Below are 24,004 nucleotides of genomic sequence, written 5' to 3'. Positions count from 1 at the left end.
TCCTATGGGACATTGTATGATTTAACCCTCTAAACTGCAAAGAATGAGGCAAGCACTAGTGAATAAAGCACTGACTTCCAAGGCTGGTTTTATGTTATTGATCCCAGAACTATTTTTATCTTGCACACTAATACATTCTCTTACTCTGAAACAGATCAAAGTTTCACTGGTCTTTTAAAAATCTCATTGTTTAATCTCCACCCTATCAGTTTCTCATTTGCCATTACATGGGATCCAAGTTATTCAAGAAGCTTGGGAATTCATCAGCAATTTTAGGAATATGGGATGAAATCCTGCCCTACTGAAGTCAATGCAAAAACTCCTGCTGAATTCAACAGGCCAGGAGTTCACCATGGAATGCAACAAAGTGTTAGAATCTGCATGTTCCAGAATAACTTCTTGTTTTTCCAGTAAGTTTAGCGGGCACTGGATCATAAATAACTAATTTAAGAATTCCTTCCTCTTTCCATTGCGGAAACAGCAAAATGAAACATTGGCAAGAATCAGCACCACTAGGGAAGAAACCAGATTCTGTGAAGAGGTAACTGAGCAAGTGTTTCTAGAAAGAAGAACGAAACCATTCTGGTTTAAAACTAATTGGATTATGCATTTATTGATTGGACAGTGAAACTTAGAATTCAATTGCTTGCCACCCAAAACCAAAACTCTGGGTGCATCAGTTCACCCCACTAACACTATTAAATAGTTTAAGATTAAGCCAAAACCAGTATCTTACCTTACTTACAGATACTTAAACACTAATGCTTACCATACAGACTAACACCAAATTGATTACATACCTGTCTGTGTGAACATTCCATCAAAGTCTTTTTGACTAAAATTCTCTAACTGAACAAGCGGAAATTAACTAAATCTTCTAGGCTCTAAGTAAGCACTAACCCTTTGCATACTGTTGAAACACAGACAACATTACGCACTCTATTAGAGGAAAGCAAAGTGTGTTTCTTAAACCATCCATTATTAAAAGGAAACCATCAATTTGAAATCTCAGTTAAAAAAAAAGGCTAAAAACAGTTTCAGAAATAAAACCTACTGAAGTTGTTCAGCTACCACCATGATTGGGGACTTGTAAGTAACTAGCAGAAAGGCTTAGGGATTTGTAGTGGGATTTTCAAAAAAGCACTTAAAGTAAGTAAGTCTGCCTAACCCCTATTCACTTCAATGAGAGTTAGGTGTGTTTTTGAAAATCCCACTATTTGATGCCTTATGAACCTAAGCTCCATTTTCAAAAGTGACTGAGCTGCTTTTGCATATACTACCCCATTGTTTTCCTAAGGTTAAGCATGTGCAGAAGTGTGTGCTAGGTTAGGACCAGAAAGAGAGAAGATATAGTCCCTCTGATCATTTTTGGGGTTACAGAATCACATTTATCTTATGTTTTTCTCTCCCCTGTTGTTACATGGGAGATACACAACCAGAGGAAGCTGATGACCAACAAAATTATGTTCCTCTGAATAGTCTATTAGCTTTCCGACTGACTTCAGTAGGACCACTCATACAAGTAAGATTACTCATATGCCTACGTGTTTGCAGAAGCAGGCCCTAAGTGTCCACATTTTTTCTGAAACTCAGACTCTGATGTACATAACTGAACTTGCTTAAAACAAAACAAAAAACCACAACACATTCTGACAGAAACTCCTGATCCCATGAAAAATTTTGGGGCAGATCTGTTGTAATTTTGGAATGTGAAGTGGACCTGTGGTACATTTTTAGTTTCAGATTGTTACAGGAATATATAGTCATTTTTATGGGTACTACAGAAATGCCTGAAGGCCTCAGTTAGGATCAGGACCCCACTGTACTAGCCAATGCACAAATGCAAAGTAAGATACACTCCATGCCCTGGAAACCTTACCATCTAAAATAAAGACAACAAAGAAAGGGAGTTAGGAGTGGAATATAACATACAAGCAAAGTGGTAAGTGTAATGAAAACCACACAAGGTAGTGGACATGTGTGATCCATCCCCAAGACCAGCAACATACAAGGCAAGGGGGAATAAAAAAAACAAAGTAAAAAAAAACAAAGCATATTTTTATATAATCGGATACATGCACACATTATAGATCATATTTTGTTTGTTTAAATAAATACACATCAGGCATACCTGACAGCCACTCATTCCATTAACTGATCTCTTGTAGGCATCAAGAAAGAAGTGGGCAGCACTCGGGGGCTGTTTTTTCACACCCCTGAGCGAGAAAGTTGCAGCGCTGTAAAGTATCAGTGTAGACAAGCACTTACGGAAAAAACCTCTCTTCCAGGAAACTTGATCTTAATTTAATTATAGCCTTAGAATCGCCCCAAATTCTCCAGACTTTCTCTAAATGCAATACTCAAATGTTTTCCCTTTGAACATAATTACATGCTACTAGAATGCCGTGAGCAATTTAAAACAGTCTTAAAACAGCCCAGTTGACCTAGATACTGTAATTCTAGTGACGACAGAACAACTTTCAATTTGTCTTTGTGTACTTGAATTAAGGGTCTCATCCTGTGTGGTGGGTTCCGAGTGCCCTCAATTCCCACTGACATCAATGAGAGTGAAGGGCGCTCAGGACCTCATAGGATGAGACTCTTGGGGAACTCATTATTCGCAGATAACTACAAGGAGTTTTCTTTAATTTTCCCCCTTCTCGCTCTTTCAGTCTGCTCTACCACATGCAGATCAATGAATCCAAGAGCTACAGTGTGTGAGCTGACACACGTTTTCTTTAAATATTAAATAACTTCTACTCCATCTGCATGTCCTGAGCGGGATATACAAATATAATTAACAGTCATATAATTAAGCTTTCTTTCTGTTATTTACAGGCATACAAATTCACTATAGGAGCAACATGTAGCTAACATTTCAGAGACATTAGATCTTCCCATAGCCTTAAAAGCCCAACTGGGCAGAAAAAATCACTTGGCTTTTAATCCTTCAGGAAATCACAAGTCAGCGTACAGAATGAATCAAACAAAAGTCTCAGTGGCTTAAGTTAAAAAAAAAAATCAGATAAGGTCATGGAGGATAGGACAATCAATGACTATTAGCCAAGATGGTTAGGAATGGAACCCCATGCTTGGGGTGTCTCTAAACCACCAACTGCCAGAAGCTGGAGCAGGATGGCAGGGAATGGATCATTTATAAGTGCTGTGTTCTGTTCATTCCCTCTGAAGCCACTTGGCACTGGCTACAGTCAGGAGAGAGGATACTGGGTTTGCTGGATCACTGGGCTGAACCTGTATGGCTGTTCTTATGACTATTAATTGCAATTTAAATAGTTTTTACTGCATGGTGGAGAAAGACTAGTCTCTGCTAAGAATTGTCCTTTGAATTACATCATCTAGTCCTGTATCAGCGTCCCATAGTTGCTAGTACCAGATGCTCCAGAGGACAGCTCAATTACAGAACTTTCCTATGACCCTGCCAACTGTTAGTGCCTACTCATGCATTGAAGCTTGAAGGTTTCTGTCTCTTCCAAAATGTTTGGCTTATTAAAATCCCTAGAATTGGAACTTTTATTGTTTTGAATTTCCCACCTTCTGGTTTCACTGATTGTCCCTTTCTTATTGTACTATGAGAGAGTGAATAGAAGTTCACAGTTTATCTTCTCTTTACCTTTCTTTACTGTGAATACTTTTCCTACAATCCCTCTTATTTGTCTCCCCTCTAAAGTAAACAACCTCAGTTCTTTCAATCTTGCTCCATATGAAGGTTTTTCCATGCTTCTAATTGGCTGCCCCTCATCTACTTCTTCTGTATCAGACAGCAGACACCATGGAAGGCTGCATTCAGATTGGATTTAAGCCTGATGTTGACTCTCTTCCTAACCTCATCAAAACTAAATTAATAGTGCCATGTAACTTCCTCCAGTTCAGGCTCCCCTAACGTCCTTCAGCCATTTATTTATTTTATTTTATTTGGCACAAATTCTCTTCACAGTACTGTAAGAAGTTGTGTTGTCATGACGTTGCAATCATCATCAGTATCATTTTCTCTAAGAATCATGTAATCAGTTCTTTTCAGTAAGTGTGTCACAGGCTGGCTGGCCCTTCCACAGAAAGCGAGAGAGAGCATGAGAGAGGTCTCAGCCCACCTGTGACACAGCTGATTTGCCTCCCCAGGTGGAAAGAATGAATCAAGTCACATAACAATCAGTCATGTGATTAAACCAGGACTCTGAGGGTTAGAAAAACAGAAGCTTGTGAACAACTAAAGTGAGGCACTGCAGCGTGGAGTTGCAGGGAGAGAGACTCTTTTGCTGTGGTCCCTGAGGAAGGGAGACATGGCTGGGTAGAAAGACCTAGCTGAAAGTTTCGTCTTCCATTTGGGGGGTGGCAAAGAAGGCAGGCCAGGCCTTATGTCTTCTCCTGTGAACAGAGAATGAGCCAATACCTGAGGGAGGAGGAGTTGGGCCCAGCTTTAAGGGGTGGGAGGATGGAAGACCTTCGATGTTTGTTCTGGAACTTTGTTTTAACACACCATACTTCAAGAAGAGTGGTTGTTACTGGACTTATGAAAGCCTTTTGAGCATGAGAAGTTGTGTATTGAGGAGCCTGGAAGAGGGGAAACCAAGGCAGAGTTCTTTCAGAGACCTTTCATTCACTGTATGTGCTGCAAATTTAAGACTAAATGACACATGGCTCGTTTCTTAAAATAGCACACCCACTAATTTTACCTCTGCCGTCAATAGATGATTAGTTTTCCAAAAATAATCTGACAGAATAAATCACCTTGCACTATTCTAGTCTAGAATAATTAAATAAAGGAAATATAATGTACTTGTGGCATCTGCACTTGATCCTGTTAATAACTTCCAAATTCAGGAGGTACAAATATTAATATCCAGGGGATTCCAAAGCTTTACCTTGGCTAGCTCAATCTTTAATTCTTCTCTCTCTTCTTCAGAAATCATGCTTGTGAAATCAATATCAGTGACCGTTTCTTCGTCTGTCTCGTGCAATGGCTGTGTTTCCAGCAGACCTTTGAAAGCAAGAAAGTAACAGTCAATAAAACTCTTACAATACATTTTACTGAGTGGTGGTGGGGAGGGGGTAGAGGGTGGCCAACCGTACGAAACCTAAATAAAGGCCTAATTTTTGTTACATGCACTAGAGTTATCCAGGTCTTTCTGATATAGCCCATTTGGAGTCCTTTTCTTTTTGCTTTTGTAAACCTATTGCAAATGATAGATTATCACAGAATCATAAAAATGCAGGGATGGAAAGGACCTCAAGAGATCATCTAGTCTATCTCCCTGCCTGAGGCAGGGTTAAATATGCCTAGGCCATCCCTGACTGGTGTTTGTCTAACCTGCAACATCTCTTCTCAGGAGCGCCCAGGACAGGCCCTTCTCTCTGCCTTGTCAGCCCCTTTCTGAGCTGTCTGGCTTCCTTTTAAGCTTCATCTCCATATGGAGCATGCTCTGCAGATGTGACTGGGCCCAAAATTGTTCATCTGGACTCAAAATTGTTCTTTAACCCCTTCAGTCCTAGTGTGAGGCTTAAACACTCCGTCACACCAACCTAGATCTCCCTTGCTGTAAACTAAGCTGATTACTTCTTGCACCACCCTTGATGGACATGGAGAACAATAGTATTTTGTTGTATTATTTTTGTATAATATAGACATGAAGGCACCAACAAGATTAAAAAAATCAAATCTCACTGGATGCAGCATACAGCACTACTACATCATGATATAACATAGAAGAAAAGAACATGAAAAACCTAGCCTTTTCTTCAAATTAAAAAAATAAATCTGTTAATAAATATGGATCATTGCTGTGTGATGTCCACAACAAGGATGACAATATAACGTCTGGTCAATATAGCACTATGTTATACAGTAGATTAATATACACTTTACATTTTTCACGTGTCTTGTTCGAGCTGTTTCAGAGCCTCTCCTATTAACGGAGTACTGCTACTATGGAAGTGTACCTCAGGGTTTGACTTCACTGTTAAAAAGGTGTTGTTTTTTTTTTACCTCAGCTGACTTATGCACGTGAGCTATCCCGAGATAAAAAAATAATAGTGAAGACAAAGCATTTTAGTTTTACCATGAGGTAAACTTACCATGCTCAGTCCTATACTGGTCGAAAGTTACTAGGGATGGGGGGAAGCAATAGACGTGATACTAAAAATCAAGATAAGGCTTTCGACACAGTCCCACATGACATTCTCGAACAAACTAGGGAAATGTGGTCTAGATGAGATTACTATGTAAGTGGGTGTACAACCTGTTGAAAGATCAAACTCAGAGTAGTTCTCAATGGTTTGCTGTCACACTGAGAGGACATATCTAGTCGAGTCCCACAGGGGATAAGATTTAATATTTTCATTAATGACTGGGATAATGGAGTGGAGAGTATGCTTATAAAATTTGCAGATGACACCAAGATGGGAGGGGTTGCAAGCATCTTGACAGATTACTGAATTTCATCTTGTTAATTTCAGACCAAAGACAAAGATAAAGTTCTACACTTAGGAAAGGAAAAGTATCAAATGCACAATTACAAAATGGGGAATAACTGACCAGATGGTAGTACTGCTTAAAAGAATCTGGAGGTTATAGCGAATCACAAATTGAATGAGTCAATGATGTGATGCAGTTGCAAAAATAAACTAACTAAATAATAATAATGCTTATATCCTGGGGTGTATGAAGAGGAGCATTATATGGATTACACTGGAGGTAATTGTCCCTTCTAGCCCTACATGTCTATGATTCTGGATCCCCATCTGAGATTTACCTGGTGGTGAAACTAAAGTGCCTTGTCTTCCTTGTGTCATTACCTAAGGAGAGCTCACATGGGTCATTTACTCTGAGGTAAACATCATTGCTTTTGTTAGCAGTGAAGACAAGCCCTAAGATGATGCTATATGGAGGTTTCAGAAAGCTGGTAAGTCTGAAGTACAAGCAACAGGTATGGGGAGTGGAATAGTCCAGAAGCTTGGAGCAGAGTATACTTGTGGTCATTCTTGATAGCTTAAATTCACTGTGCTGTCACGCTGAGGCCCTGATCTTACAAACACTGATGCACATGCCTAATCTTACTATCATGTAGTCCCACTGAAATCAATGACAGTATTCATGGTACTTAAGTGCACGCTTAACTGCTTCCAGGATCAGAGCCATGATTTGTCTCTTATGTTCAGATGCTCTGGAGATCATCAGCATCATGCATTATTCACAGGGTCGGTTCCAGGCAACAGCTAAGAAAGCTGGTGCCTGGCGCAGCCAATACAAAGGGGCAGCACTCCATCTGCTATTGGAGCAGCCCATCCGGATCTTCTGCCGGAGTTCAGCAGCAGGTCCCTCAGTATCTCTCGTCCTCTTTGAGCTGCCGCCGAAGAATGGAGTCGATTGGCTTCCTCCCCCACTTGGGGGGGGGGCAGAAAACCTGGAGCTCACCCTTATTATTCAGTAAGCACTAACAGGAAAGAGAGTTTTACAAATGGCATCTAGTGACTGTCAGAAGGAAGTTGGTGGCTCAAATAACTGGTGGATGCTTCCTATTCTTGGTTGCAAGGAGAATGTGGAACTTTACCAGATTCCTCCTCCCCGAACCTCTCCTTTCCTGTGGATTGCCTAAGGCGACTGGCTCATAGCATTTGTGTGTTAAATTTGCTATACAATAAAACTGGTTCTTATCAATTTCAAACTGCAATCCACAGGGTTCTGAATACCAAGCATGAACCGGACCATAGTTTTGACAACTTCACTCTGGTGCTGCTTGGCAAAGCAATGAGTTGCAATAGAATCACTAACCAGTTTGGTGGCACTCTCAGGAACAGAGCATTGTGTTGATTCATGTTTGGAAGCTTACTTTTGTAACCATATGGGTCTGAAACTTTTAAATAAACATAAAAGCTTAAATTGTGCAGAAATTGATCATTTAGATACTAAGATTTTCCGAGCAAGCTAGCATGATGTGGTAAGTGGATTTTTAAAGCCCTGACAAAACAAAGAAAAACATTTTACACAAATTGCAGGAAAATAATTTTCAAATTATTTTTTATTAGCCAGAAGAGCCAATTATTGTTTCTAATTTATTCTGAGATTTTAAACAGTCTCACTAACAGCCTTTTCATAGCTCCTATCCATGCTTCAGAAATGAAAGAAAAAATTACAGACTCCAGCAGAAAAAAAATAAAAAGATTGTTTAAGGGTCTTGGCTTTGTCCTTCAAATACTCCATCAACCAGTATGTCAAAACACCCATCACCGTAAATTTCTACTTCAGACTCTGAAGCCTTAATAAATACAATCCACAACCACATGTATCCAGTGCAACTTCTGACCAGAAAAAAACAAAACAAACAAAAACACACCTCTGGGTCAGCTATAGCCTAAACAAAAGATGCTTTACAATGTGCATTACTCAGCTGCCACAGAGACAGAGCTACGTCTGAACAGAATTCAGTACAGTTTGAGAAGGATAAAATGAACTCGGGGGCCAGCCAGAGGCTGATCTGGCCCTAATCTAAGATACAGCATCCAGAGAAAAGGTGGTAAGGGTATGTCTACACTATAAAATTTACCTAATTTCACAGAAGTTGATTTTTTAGAATTTGATTTTATACAGTCTATTGCACATGTCCACACTAAGTGCATTAAGTCAGCGGAGTGTGTCCTCACTACCGTGGCTAGCATCGGCTTACAGAGCGGTGCACTGTGGGTAGCTATCTCACAGTTCTCACAGCCCATTGGAATTCTCGGTTAAGCTCCCAATGCCTGATGGGGCAAAAACTTTGTCGCGGGTGGTTTTGGGTACATGTCATCAGGCCCCCCTCTCCCTCCCTCCCTCAGTGAAAGCAACCGCAGACAATCATTTAACACCTTTTTTCCCCTGGGTCCTATCCGCTAGACCCGCTCAGCTCACTGCCTGCCTGCCTGATCGGAACCCCAGGCAAGCAGCGGGCTGAGTGGGGCCAACGGACAGAGCCCCAGACCAGCAGCAGGCTGAGCAGCTCAGCCCCGCTGCCAGTTTGAGGCTCTGTCTGCTGGCTCCTGCCAGCTAGGGTCCCGCTCAGCCAGCAGACCTCAGTGAGGTCGATTGGGGTGCCTGGACAGACATAGATATCCTCCTCTTAGAGCACCGAATAGGAGTGACTCCAGGTCATTCTCTTCTTTAAGTTTCGTGTCATGGAGATTCAGTCCTGCCTGGAATATCATGCCAGCTGGAGGCTTCTGCCTCAGGCTGCTCTCCTAGCCGGCATTACCACGTGGTTGCACCTACCCCAGCCTGCTCCTTGCTCCCATGGCTCATGACGCCTGGACAGTAGTAAGGAGCAGTTCAACTTGTGGAAGGACAAATCCAGAATGAAGGATTGCACTCTATGGGCCACGTTAAGATTATTTCAGAGTCCTAGATAGCATTCTGTCCCTATAAAAGTGGCAGGGGAAAATTTTCATGAAGCCTAACAAAAAAACAAAAATGTTAATTTATCAGCGCAGCTGAAAGGGCAAGGAACCCAGGACTATAACTTAGAGAGAGCTTCCATATTATTTAACTCATAACTGATATAATTCAAAGTAAAATTTCACAGTGCGGTCTGTTCTAAGACTGAAAATGCAGGAGAGGAGTCAGAAAAAGGAACAGTGATCTGTTTCCGCCTGGTTTCAAACTGGGGATGTTTCATGTGTTACGTGAACATGATCACCACTACACTACAAGGCTTCTCTTTTTTTGCCACAAACTTTGCCGAATGCACAGGAATGTTTTCTCTAGCTACAGAGGCTACCTAGTGCAATGTCTACCCTCAGCTCTATATCAGGCCTGCACAGCATGCGGCCCACGGAGGCTCACTGTGCAGCCCGCGGCAGGGAATCAAAGAGCTCTGGGCTGTCCGCAGCTGCGGGGAGCCCAGAGCCCTGTAAATCTCAGCCACCGTCAGGATTCATAGGGCTCTGCGCTGCTGGCAGCGGAGGGGAGCCTTTAAATCTCAGCTGTGGCCAGGATTCAAAAGGCAGCGGCGGCGGGGAGCCCAGAGCCCTTTAAATCCCAGCCGTCAGGGCCGGCTTTAGGCCAATTCAACCAATTCCCCTGAATCGGGCCTGCCCCTAAGAGGGCCCCATGCCCAAGCCCCAGTATGGTGTACCGGCAAAAGCCAGTGCGCTGTACCGGAGTGGCCCAGCTTCCCCTGGGGGCAATTTAAAAGGCCTGGGGCTCCCAGCAGGGGCTGGAGCCCCAGGCCATTTAAATTGCCACCAGAGCACCACTGCTGGAGCCCTGGGATAGGGCTGTGTGGCTCTGGGGGCTATTTAAAAAGTCTGGAGCTCCCATCGCTCCTACCGCCCCAGCCCTTTAAATAGCCACCACTTCCCCACCGTTCCCGTGGCTATTTAAAGGGCTGGAGTGGTAGAAGGAGGGGAGCCCTGTGCCCTTTAAATACCCCCAGAGCCCTGGGGTAGCGGGAGGGGGCTCCCGCTGCCTCTGCTGCCCTAGTCCTTTAAATAGCCCCCGGAGCCCCGCCACTTCCCCAGGGCTCCCACAGCTATTTACAGGGCTGGGGCAGTGGAAGCATGGGAGCCCCGGGCCCTTTAAATAGCCCCTGAGCCCCAGGCTGCTGCTGCTATCCCGGTGGGGGAGGGAGGAGGAGGAAGCACTCACCATACAGGATGGGGTGTACCTCCTGTACCTGCACCAGCTGCCCGCAGCCAACCCCTGCTGCACCCCCTGCCTGCACCAGCCCCGCACCTCCTGCTCTGCCTGCACCAGTTCTTGTGTGCAGCCAGCCCCACACCCCCTGCCCTTCCTTCAGCCCCGCACCAGCCCCTGCCTCACCGCCTGTCCTGCCTCCAGCCAGCCCCTGCCGCACCCCCCTGCCTGAAGCCAGCCAGTCCCACACTCCTATGTCTCCAGCCCTGACAACCCATGCCGCACCCCCCGTGGCCCTGCCTGAAGCCAGCCAGCCCACGCCACACCCCCTGTCTCCAGTCTGTCCCACACCCCTTGCCCAACCTGCAGCCAGACCCTACCTCCAGCCCCCTCCCCCCTACCTCCAGCCAGCCCCATGTCCACCAGTGCCCTGCAGTTCCCAGGGAAGTAACCCTGCACACCTGCTTCAATGAGGTAGGCAAGGAGCAGCTAGGACCCACACATGTGCACCCTAGCACACCCTCAGGGAGTGGTGGAGCTCATTTCTAGTTCAGACCCATCTTTTTAAAAAAGAACTTTAGGTAGAGTTAACATACATCTGTATTTTCCCGGACATGTCAGGCTTTTTGGTTCTTAAATCACCATCCGGGAAGAAAATACGGACGTATCGTAATCCTATTGGTACAAAAAAATACATACTGGGCAGAACTTTTTATAGGGAACCTGTTGCTAAGAAATGAAAGGCTTTTTTTTACATTTTTTTTCAGTCACCCTGCTGGGGCCCAGCCGAAAATGTTCGAATTGGACCCTGCACTTCCTAAAGCCAGCGGCTGGGATTCAAAGGGCTCTGGGCTGCCGCAGCAGCAGGAAGCCCAGAGCCCTTTATATCCCAGCCGCGGCCAGGATTCAAAGGGCTCTGTCTGGGCTGCCCGCAGAGATTCCCAGCCACGGCTGACATTTAAAGGGCTCAGGGCTCCCCGCCGCCATGGGCAGCCCAGAGCCCTTTGAATCTCGGCGGTGGCTGAGATTTAAAGGGCTCAGGGCTCCCCGTGGCTGCAGGCAGCCCAGAGCCCTTTGAATTCTTGCCGCGGCTCCAGTGGATGGGCTGGGATTTAAAGGGCTCAGGCTCCCCTTAGCAGCAGGAGCTCTGGGCCCTTTAAATCCCTGCCCCAGCCTCACAAAGCTCCAAGTTCCCCCAGCCGCCGGAGCCCCGGGCTCTTTAATTTGACCCTGAGGGCTTCCAGCCACCTCTTCAGCTGGGAGCCCCTGGTTGATTTAAAATCAAGTATCACCTCCCCACCCCCAACCTTCCTTTTTGGCCCACAGCTGTTTTGGTGGGGCAGCGCTGGGGAAGGAGGGTTTGTTTCTGCAGGGCTGGGGTGAGGTGTTTCCGCCGGGCCAACAGGTCCGGGGGGGCGGTGTTTCCGTGGGGCTTCGACCCTCAGCTCTTTTCTTTGGAGTAATGTGGCCCTCGCTGCTTTACGAGTTGTGCAGGCCTGGTCTATATCTATGGCCTTCCTGCTCACAAAGTGGTCATGCCCCCATCCAAGGCTGACACAGCGCAGAGAACATGTGACACAGTGAACTGCCTCGGGCAGGATCGCTAGCGAGGCTTGATACTTTTGCAGTTAAGCAAACACAGCAATTCTTTCCTGGCCTCTGCCACTGAATGTCTCCATGCATTACGCTGTGCCCTATTAGTGCAGGATGACTGCTTGAGCTCGGAAAACGTCATCACAAATGTGGTTTTCTGCCTTCTAATCTGTGATAACCTCAGGGACGGAGATGATGGGGGAGTGTAGAAACATTCTGGGGGGACTACATGGTCACCTATGCTGCTGAGTTTGCCACGCTGGCCAAACAGGAAATGAAATTCAAAAGTTCCCCGGGCTTTTCCTGTGTATCTGGCTAGTGCATCCGAGTTCAAAGTGCTGTCCAGAGTGGTCACAATGGAGCACTCTAGGATAGCTCCTGGAGGCCAATACCATCGAATGGCATCCACACTACCCCAAATTCGACCCTGTGATGTCAATTTCAGCTCTAATCCCCTTGTCAGAGAGGAGTACAGAAATTGATTGTAAGAGCCCTTTAAGTTGACAAAAATGGCTTTGTTGTGTGGATGGGTGCAAGGTTAATTCAACCTAAACTCATAGTGTAGACCAGGGCTATGAGAAGGATGAAGAAAGATCCAACTAACCTCCTATCTGAAATAGCATTTAATGTTGGATGAGAGTTACATAGCTCATGCTCTAGAGGGCTGATGTCACAGAATTTAGTAGCATAAGTTTTTTTATAAAAACTACACTTATTTACAAGATAAACCATTAGAAGCTCAACTCTTCTTCCCTTTCCTGCATTCAACAGCATCCAGTAATATCTTACTCTAAGAATACCTCCCTTGATTTTAGTGGAGCTATGTGCAGAGTATGTAATACTCAGTATGGGATAATGTGATAGAATCTAGCCCTAAATAAATTAAAAGACCAGATAAAATTTTAGCATTAGTCAATGAGCTGCATTTCCCCGAGAGTTTAATGAAAGACACACTGTGGATTGAAATTATGCCTTTTAAACAATAGATTTTGTGAAGATATTTATGACAAATTCATTTCAGGCCCTGTTTTCCAATATATCCGCGGCACAAAGTTTACAAATGAGACATTTCAGAATGACTATATTAGTTTTTCAGATGAAATGACCCAAAAGATATATTTTACCTCACTGCCAGATTACTGATTGTTTAATGTCTTTAATTTCGTGCACATGCGGTTAAAAATGGTTTTACTTGAAGCAAAATGGAGCCAATTGACCATATTAGGATTCTGGCACCTGTACATTTGACCGATTTCAATTTCTGAAAAAGTCAGTTCAACCCTACAGCTAGAGGATAACTACCTACTTCCAGCCTGAAGTCTGAAACTGGCCTGGAAAAAGCATAGAACCTGCTAAATCATGAAGGGAGCATCCTGTATTCTATGAAGTTGATAATACTAGCAGGGCAGGCATCACCAAATGGTGATGTCACATACAGTCTTCCAAGTTTTTTACCTGTAAGTTCTGACTCTTGGGAAGATGTGCTTTTGTTGGTGTTGATTATTGCAAGGTTTGGTGTACAGGCAGCTGTGAGAGTGGCTAGCAAGTTTGTTCTCTGCCTTAGTCTCTGAGTAGAGTCAATTCTTGAGGGTTAATTGTTCCCTGGAAATCGGGCATTGGTACTAGGCTGAGATTCCAGAAAGATGATGTTGCCCTGCATGCTGCTTGACCACCTCTGTTCCAGGATCGGAATATGTGTAAATAAACTAGGTTATATTTAGATTATACCCAGACTCTGGCCCCAAACATCTATCATCACCCCGTGGGGGAGGGGAGAATGGGGTGACACTGCTGTCAGAAGAAGCAGGCATAATATCATATGCTGACATAAAGCAGTGCAGAGAGCTGCCTACTGTTCTGTTTAAGGGAGTATTAAGTTCCAAATACTGTTCCATATTACTTAATAAAATATACAGTAAAAGTCCTATACTCCTAATAGTACAACTGTTTCCTCTGTATATTAGATGTGTTGGAGAAACAACTCTTTTCCTGAGTTATTGAAACAGACAGACAAAGCAGAAGCCTGGTAGCAGTGTGAATAAATTTAAATTTTAAAGTCCACTGCTAATCAGATGTAACTAAAGGCAGATTTTTTGTATTAATTTGTTCTGTGTATGATGTTTGACCTTTGTGGTTTTTTTAAATCATCTATCTTCACACACACACACACACACACAAAATAGCAATGATAAAAATTTAGTTATACCATTAGGAACTAACGGATCCGTAAAACTCCAGAGTTTTAATTAAATCCAAGTGTATGATGCTTCACTGGTCCTGTCATAGGCAGTACAACCTTCATCCATGTACCTGGAGATTGCTGGCTGCATTTGTTTTTATCAGTGTGGAGTGAGACACTACTAAAGTTCATTTTACAGAGTATTCCATATCAAGCCATATCATGTACAGTGAGTGACCTGGTAAAAAAAAAATGCACTACAGACACCACCACCTGTAGAATTAGAAGCAGGAAATCCAGAGAAAAATTCTCCTATAGTCTAACAAAATATTTACTTGCATACCTTTTACTTCAGTAATTTTCTGTACTGTTTATTTTTTTAGTTTACAAGGTCTCCTATCATTATCTTTATTCACTGAATACTAAAAATAGTATGCGTAACTTGTTGACTAATAGCAGTATTGGAAGATTCATTCACCATTAAATCTTCAATCTTTACAATAATCATGTTATGTTACATTATTTTACTACAGCTGTGCAAGTCATGCCATTAAACTGTAGTTAGTGTTGTATCAGTTGCAGTGGATGGGTTTTTGCCCCCCCCTTCTTGTTAATACACTGAGACATCAACAGTAGATAACTCTGCAAAAACAAGAAAATCTCTTCAAACTTAATCCTGGCATAGATAGATAGATAGATGATAGATAGATAGTGTGTGTATTTCCTCTTAAAAGCAAATATGTGTACAAATTTTGGCCACAATTCTGCAAAGATCTCTCTATATATCTATATATTTTAAGTGAATTCTGTGGGCAAAACCCTGGCCCCACTGAAGTCAACTGCAAAACTCCCATTGACTTCACTGGAGCAGGATTTCATTCAGTGAACGTGTATGTAGTATCTGTATCATAGCCTAATTATTTGGGTATAACAACAAACAAATACAATAAGGTTAAAGATTACAAATCAGCTTTTGTCCATGTGTAATGTGGCTGTTGGCTTTTTACATTCATGCAGTTGCTTGTGTTTTAATCTGGTGGTGGTGGTTGCATGCAACACCTACAGCAGGCTTCCAGCCAGAGTGATGTGATAGAATATAAACCATTATGCTCTGTCTAGACAATACTGCAAACCAAGAAGGATTTACCCAGTAGACTAACAACTGTGGAGAAAGTCTAGAGGGTTAAAAGGTAGATTTAAAAAAAAAAGTCTAAATTTTGAATTTAAAAAATGTGTATTTCATTGTAGTGATCATAGTCAGCCTTTTCAGGGAAATGAAATCCTTCTATGTCAAGTTAAGAATGTGTGAATTAAAGGCTTTTTAGGTGATAGTCAGCGAGAAAGTTTCTGTGAATAGCGTATGGGATTTTGACTTGGATGGTAAGGTAAGTGTCAGTCTATGTAACCAGAGCTTGGAAGAGAAATGGATGCAAAACCTCAGCCCCTTTTTCAGCTGCCCTAATGGGGCAAAGGGCACAGGCAACTCTGGACTCCACATAGCCAGGTTTGCCCCTGCAGGCTTTTCGGGGCTTTGCTAGTTGCAATCTGCTACTGGAAGTTCCATTAGAATCACTGCCCCTGCTTTCCAGAACTCTGCATTCATTCTAGTCTGGTTTTGCGCCCAACTTCCTACTCTAGGGGGCACATTGAAAGGCAGATCAGGGGCAAGAGGAAGCAGGTGCCTGGTATTCTGGCAATCCTCAGTCACTGAAACAGTCTGTAGGAAACCATCACTGCCAGGACTAGGGCAGTGGACAGATAAGGGGAAAAAGGTATTTGAGTTCTCAGCTCTTGCACCAGCATCTCTCTGCTGGACATAAGGACTTGGCCTATGGTGTGAATAGCTCTTAATCTGACCTTTAAATTAATGAAGCTTGTATGTGGGATTTTTGTAATAGAGCAGGAAATGGAGTGAGAACGCAATCATTTACACAACTTATGCTTGTGACTTCACTTTTTACGTTTGTTATCTTTTGGCTTCCATGGCAGTCAGCTTGCACTGAATAGGGTCCTGGGATCAGCCTCTATCACCCTCCGGGAATTTTGTGATGCAGAGTGTCAGACATGATCCAATCCACCACAAACAGTTGTTTTAAAATCCCTTAGCCTCTAGTTTAAATTTGAAAGTTAGGCCTAGTCTATATCTAAAAAGTGTTGCTGACAGAGCTATGGCGAGGAGTTTGACAAAAGAATCACCCCCCCTCCCAGACATAGTTGGGCCAGCAAAAACCCCAATCTGGATGCAGTTCTAACACCAAAAAAGTATTTTTGCCAGCATAACCTATTTCACCCAGGAACCTGGCTCTACTGGAAAAAGTCCAAAAGAACTTTTTCCAGTACAAACTGCATCTCCACTAGGAGGAAGTGCCAGTACAGCTGTTCCAGTAAACTCTTTCTAGTGTAGACAAGGCTTTACTCATTTACTTTTAGACTCTTACTCTTGGATTTCAATTCTGTTACCTAAAAGAAGTCCCCATTTTTATGCAGAATTTCAACTTCTGCTGCCTCTAAGAAACTGACAATTGTATACAATTGTTTTTAAAAGTATTCTGCTATGACTGCTGGAATGATGTAACTGGGTATTTGCTGCCTCTTTTCCCTGTAGATGGTCTTTGAAACCAGTCTACTTCTCTGAATGGGAATGTTAAATGTTATAACTGCAAGCATACATGCTGGAATTGTCAGCCAAAATACATGTTTCAAGTCTAGTTTTTCATTCAAACTCAGTTACATTTTAAAGATAACTGAGCATCAAATATTGATTAGTTACATCTTCTGTTTCCCTGAACACTTTAAATTGTGGTGTAGTATATAGATCTTCCATTAATGTCTAAATGGCAAAATTTATATTCTTTTTATGTTAGGAAACTAAGCAGGAAAAAAACCCTGTACTTCAGCAGTCAGACTGCAGAAACTATAATTAAGAACACTGGAGCTGTCCAGATTATAATACTGCATTGGTGTCATTCATCTTTTTCTCATCAACACACAATGCCAGGAAAGGGACATCTGAAATGCTTGTGTAACGCCAATAGATCCCAGTCATCGTTGGCGGGCAGGATTGAACAGGGTACCTCTGGAGCTTACTGCATGAGCCTCTACCACATGAGCAAAAAGCTAAGGCTGTAAAGCAGATTCATTAATTGCTCTCTAAGTGGTCTTGATGCCACTAGATGGGACAGAGCACCACACCCAGAAGGGGCATGGGGTTACACTTGCAATAAAAATTAAAAAGTGGTCAGAAAATCCAGATCAAACTGCAGAAATTACCACTCTTATTTTTTCAATTCTTAAATTAAGCCAGGAGGATCCAAGCAGGAAGAGAGTGTCATTTCCCATTCTAGTCCCTGTGGACCACACAATTTCTTAAGGGGGGGGGAGGGGGAAGAGAGTCTTCCCTTCTGCTGTAGGGACCTAGGATGCTTAATTCTGGAGAACATCCTAGAGCTTGTCCTTTCTCCTGTGGATAGTAGTGCCTTATTTTTCTCACATCCTCCAAGCTTGAAGTCAATGCTGTTTTGTGGCTTGGCTAGACCTACCTACAGAACGGAAAAGAGAAAGAAGGCAGAGGTGGAAGCAAGTGTAGGGGATGAAAAATCAAAAGCCAGGTTTCTTCTGGCTTGTGCACAGGTGCACATGGGAGAAAATATATAAGAAGCCTTTTCTTCACTCCCTGTAAGAATCAAGCAGAATTGCAGCCTCAGCCTTCTGAGGAAGGCTGGGGATGCCTCCTACCTTAAAGAGGGTGGGGGTTGGGGTTAATTTCCTCCCTGCACTGGCTAGTTGCATAAGGGCTAGAATTGGGAGCAGAACAGGCTCTAGGCACTAGCAAACCAAGCACGTGCTTGGAGTGGCACAATTCCAGGGGTGGCACTCCAGTCACTTCTTTTTTTTGGCGGGGGGGAGGAGGCGCTTTGGCAGTTGCGCTCTCAGAGGTAACTTTTTTTATTTTGGGCTTGGGGCGGCAAAAAACCTAGAGCCAGCCCTGATTGGGAGTGTAGCCTCTGTGTGCTCAATGCTCCAGGAGGCATTGTGTCTTCTTAAGGCAGAACATGCCTTGGTGCTCCTTTAAGCAGCACAATCTAGCTCTAATTTGGAAATAGCTTTAGAAATATCATTGCTTAGCAGTTCTCAAATTATGGTTTGTGGAACACTTGTTTGTAGTCCCTGGCTAACTTGCTGGTCACAGTATGTAAGCACTGGTCTTCGTTTGCAGCTACAAAGTCACATTAAAAGATTAAAATACTTTCCTAATATTAGTTTCCTATGGAAAGAATTGCTGCAGATGCCGGAGGGCTGTTATTCCATCCCTAATGGAAGATAGCTTGTGCAATAACAAACAACAGAGCATACTCCATGACATGACCTCTATGCTAAGATGCGATATGCACTCAAAGAGTTTGCCCATCTTGCCACAGATAAATCAAGTGGCAGTTCAGTGGGTAAAAGCAGCACAATTCCAGCTGTAGTAAAGAGCATATATTACCTATGAAAAAATAATTACCAGACTTCAACCCAAGATCTAACCCTCCAACTAAAACCATTTTCTGAAATATTCAGTGTACATATTAGTCAGGCTTGGACTTTAACATCTTATGCAATCACTTCTAGCTCTCTGCCCAGTATAATATTCTTGGCTGCCTGAAGGAACAAAGATGGCTTTGCTTTTTAAATTGTAGGTATGATAATACAAAGCAATTGTTGTGAAACACTGTAACAGTTCAAAGCCAGCAGTGGTTTCTTTCCACTATATCAATAGTGAAAGTAACAACAGTATTGTACCATTCATTGTGTTATTAATCATTCTTCACAACTTCCTAAAAGGTCAGGGAAAAAGAAAAACCACGTCACAAATGGAAAGGTTATTTTCTTTTCTATAGCCAGTAACAGCAAAGATGAAGTGAATGATGGTAGATGAGAAGATAGGTGCCATTGTGCTACAAGATAGATTTGCTCTCTGCAAATCAGCTTGTTTCTTTAAGTGACAGATCAGCATGATTTGTATAAAACAAATTAAGAACTAAAGAAAAGAATGAAGTTAGACTAGAGCTGTATGAATGTTGGGGGAGCTAGGAGCTAAAATAGGGAAAATCATCAGGGGAGGAGTTTTAACCTCAAAATGTACAGATGGCTGAGGGTGTGGCCCAAAATGACTCAAACTGATGTAACTTTATTGACCTCCATGGGAAGTAAGCACATGAATTGTGCTTAAGTAAAGTTTCTATTAATAGAATCTGACAGTACTTTTTCTAAGAGATAAAACCTTTCACCCAGTGTTCTCCAATTCTCTACTAGTAAAATGTCCAGGATTTTGTCAGCTATGCTGAGAGAATGAAGCGAATGAATGGAAATATGAGGGATGTAAGAGTTCATAGCAGTCATTATACATTCAGAACATGTAGGATACTGGAGGAATATAACCCATCTGTACCTCTACACAGGAGTGGGGGCCCAAACCATATTCATGGAATCATCTCCCGTGGAACCCATGTTTTTCATATTTTTGGAGTGTTACCAGATTTGCCCATTACTTTGGGATAGGCTCATTCATTCGGGTTACTTTTCTGGGGAAGGGGATTCTGTAATTCTATCAATGTACTGCTTGTGTCACTTATGTGCTCATATGGAGCTCTACTTCTCCCTTCCCGCAAGTCCCCTCCCAATGGAGCTATCCTGCAGGATCTAGGTTCCCCAGCTCCAAAACCAGATGAGCACACACCCACCCACACATACATTAACAGAGCAAGTCTGAGCGGACCGGGTCAATCAGCACTGTCAAGCTGACCCCTTATATGTCCCTGGACTCACTGGGCTGGATGAAGCAGCACTTTCAAGCTGACTCTCCTCATATGCTCCTGGGCTCCATGGACTGGGTCAAGCAGCACTTTCAAACTGTTACCCTCATGTGTCCCAGATTCAGCACATCCCTATCCCCACCTTCACAACACAATTGTACTGGCAGTAACCTACTTGATGAGCAAACCCACAGTATTTTGGGCGCTGCAGGGATCTTTAGCTTAGGTAAAAGAAGCATTGCTGCAGAGTAAATGGGGGAAGCTAAAAACACAAAAGAGTAAGGTTCAGCAAGAGAGAGAAGTAACCAGCTTAACCATACAAGTTATTTATTGAATACAGGTGATAACTACACAAGGAGGGCAAAACCAACATAACATACATTATTAAAGGTTAATACCTAAAGGTAGAAAGGAAAAATGAAAAGAGAAAGAGAGAGAGGAAGGGGATCTCACCACTCCCTGAAGCTTGAACTGGTCGGGGTTCCCAGATGATGCTGGTAAGCAGAGGGTCCTGAGGGCAGGAGGAAGGCAGAGTCCCCAGCACGATCAGTCAGGAGAGTAGGGAGTCCCCATGGAACTGGTGCAGAGTTTGGATCTGAGCATCAGAACACTGACTGGAGAGTGAGTAGGAATTTTTGTAGAGAAAATACAATTGTTCAAGGGAGAACAATAGATTTGTTTATAGGTGAGGCTGATAACTCAAGGGTTTTCTTTAGACTAGACAAAAGGAGCTGATCACTCTTGGCTATGGGTGGTGTTTTCTTCCAGGGAGCTCACAATGCAACTGGGCAGCTTTACCATTTGGATATCAATTAAGGACTCATTACTAGAATTGGTCTGATAATTGCTGCGCTAGGTGTGTGCAGGCCTAGGTTCATTAGCATCTGGAGCAGAGATTCCCATGATGCAGTATTTCCCTGCTTTTTCTAGTCCTAGAATTCCATGTGGTTCTTGGTTCTCCATTCTGTATGCAAATTGAGATGTCTTAATCTTGTCACCCTTGTCAGGAGGGGTCTAGGTGCGTCTCCAAACACCCTTCACTGCCCTCTGCAAGTTCTTTTCTCTAATGGGTTTTGGTTTAAGCAGAGGCTGAGGGGTGGAGGGGGGAGTCTTTCATGAGTCAGGCTGGATACTGCACCTTGGTTCCCCAAGAACACAGAGGTGTCTGGTATCAGGAACACATCTGTGTTTGCCATTGGCAACATATGTTGTTACAGAACTGTCAGTAAGAGACTAGGCTTTCCAGAGTGACCAAAAAGACTAGCTCACCCAACCTCAACTTGGAATGGACGACATTATCAGGATACGAGACTTGTGATCCCCTGATTTACGTGGAAGTTCTCTGGGGAAGTGCCATTGGGTGGAGAGAACTGGAATCACAACCATAAAAATCCAGGTACGTGTGCAAGGTGGCATGATCTTTCTGGGCCACCACACACCAAGAATAAGGTCACCAAGGTAACTACAGGCTATGCCAGCCAAGTGACTGAGGAAGCCCACTGGCCAGAATAAATTACCAAGGAGAGAGACAATATCACATAGTCCCCAAACTGCAGGTTCTAATTCTGATGCTTAGAAGATCAGCAAGGTAAAGAGCCAACCTCTTCTCCAAGTAACTGTTTGTTCCTTTTGTAAAATTCTTGCCACTCGTATTATTGATTTTTTCCAGCACTTTTGGGGTATGTATGTTACAGAAATAGCCTATACATATTCTAAATCTAAAGTAAGTTCTATCTTAAATCACTTCATGTCACCCCGGGCTATAAGTGTTTGCAGAAACCACTCTGTCCTTAGAACAGGGGTCAGCAATCTTTCAGAAGCGGTGTGCCGAGCCTTCATTTATTCACTTTAATTTAATGTTTTTTAGAAGGTCTCTCTAAGTCTATATATTACATAACTAAACTATCGTACTGTAAAATAAACAAGGTTTTCAAAATGTTTAAGAAGCTTCATTTAAAATTAAATTAAAATGTTGATCTGTCATGGTATAACCCCCACTCTGAACCTTAGCATTCAAAAGATGGGGTACCAGCATGAATCCCCCTAAGCTTAATTACCAGCTTAGATCTTGTAGTGCTGCCACCAACCAGAACTTGCAGTGCCTGGTACACTCTGGTCCCCCCAAAACCTTCCCAGAGGACCCCAAGACCTAGACCCTCTGGATCTTACACAAGGAAAGTAAACCCTTTCCCCCATCGTTGCCTCTCCCAAGCTTTCCCTCCCTGGGTTACCCTGGAAGATCACTGTGATTCAAACTCCTTGAATCTTAAAACAAAGGGAAATGCACCTTCCTCCCTCCTCTTTTCCCCTCCCCAAGAGGTAATACAGATTCAAGCTCCGTGAATCTAAAACAGAGGGATTCCACCTTTCCCCCTCCCTTCCCTCTCCCTGTCTCCCACCAATTCCCTGGTGGAGTACAGACTCAATTCCCTTGAGCCTCAGCAAGTGGAAAAAATCAATCAGGTCTTAAAAAAGAAAAGTTTTTAATAAAAGAAAGAAAAAAGTAAAAAGTTGTCTCTGTAATAAGATGGTAAAGGTTATAGGGTCTTTCAGCTTATAGACACTATAGAGAAGCCTTCCCCCCAGCATAAATACAAATTAAAATCCTTCCAGCAAAATACACATTTGCAAATAAAAGAAAACAATCAAAAAAAGACTAAACCGCCTTTCTACTGGTACTTACTATGTGAACAGAAAATTAGAGAGCCTGTAGGTACGCCTGGTTACTCTCAGAACCCAGAGAGAACAACAGACAAACAAACAACACAAAACAAAGACTTCCCTCCACCGAGATTTGAAAGTATTTTGTCTTCTGATTGGTCCTCTGGTCAGGTGGTCCAGGTTCACTGCTTGTAACCCTTTACAGGTAAAAGAGACATTAACCCTTAACTATCTGTTTATGACATGATCTTACGCTGCTGGCCCGCTCAGGCCGCTGCTGGTCTGGGGTTCTGTTCACCTAGGCTGGCAGCAGGCTGAGCAGGGCCTGTGTCCGGGACTCTTGCGGGCAAGGGTCCGTCAGCCAGAACTCCAGACCGGCTGGGGTTCCATCCACTCAGGGGTTCCATCCACCAGCTCCTGCCAGATGGGATCCCGGGTGCCGGAACCGCTCAGCCTGCTGCCAGTCTGGGGTCCCGGCCCTGCCCACATACAGTGGGTACCTACCTTCTCCCTGGTTCGGGCCCATTCTCTTCCTCTCTCTGCACTGAGCTGAGGGTGGGAGTGCACTGAGCACAGGGCTGGGGGTGAAGGGTCTGGCCAGGAGCTAGAATGAGGGAGGGGGCTCAGGGTTGGGACAGAAGGTTTGGGTGTGGAGCACTTACCTGGGCAGCTCCCATTTGGTGGTGAGGGTGGGGGCGGGGATGTGGAGGGTGAATGGGGTGTGAGAGGGCTGGGTTTGTGGGGGGTGCAAGAGTTAGGGCAGAGGGATGGGGGTATGTGAGGGGGTGCAGGTGTCAGGGCATGGGGGGCCTCGGAATGTGTGGGGGTGCCAGAGTCAGGACTGGGGTCATGTTGGGGTGAAGGAGTCAAGCAGAGGGCTAAGTGTGTGCGTGCACGGGGCACAGGGCTCAGGGCAGAGGGCTGGGTGTCTGTGAGGGGGTGTCAGGGCAGGAGGCTGGAGGAGATATGCCCCCGCTTGCCCCCTCCCCAAGGCCCTGCCTCTGCTTCTACTCTGCCTCCCCGGGAAGCAGCGAGCAGGCTGACTCTGCTCCTTCCTGACCCCCTCCCTCGCAAAGGCCGGAAGGGAGAGAGGGACAGAGAGCCGGAGGAGGGGCAGGAACCCAGCACACTGCCGGAAGAACCTAGCTTTTGCCCCCT

General features: G+C 43.9%; 1 protein-coding gene across 2 annotated transcripts in view; it reads right to left on the bottom strand.

Moving 5' to 3' along the window:
- The window catches only part of TPD52L1 (TPD52 like 1), an 87,107-nt gene that overhangs the window by 48,282 nt on the left and 14,821 nt on the right, over positions 1-24,004 (bottom strand). For both annotated transcript variants that reach the window (XM_030556225.1, XM_030556227.1), the window contains exon 2: positions 4,881-4,996. In XM_030556225.1, the coding sequence (XP_030412085.1) occupies positions 4,881-4,996 (116 nt within the window). The remainder of the gene's footprint in view (positions 1-4,880; positions 4,997-24,004) is intronic.

Source organism: Gopherus evgoodei, chromosome 3 (genome assembly GCF_007399415.2).
Source record: "Gopherus evgoodei ecotype Sinaloan lineage chromosome 3, rGopEvg1_v1.p, whole genome shotgun sequence".
NCBI classification, from domain to species: Eukaryota; Metazoa; Chordata; order Testudines; family Testudinidae; genus Gopherus; species Gopherus evgoodei.
The sequence above is the reverse complement of the archived record's forward strand: the minus strand, read 5'-3'. Positions and strand labels throughout refer to the sequence as shown.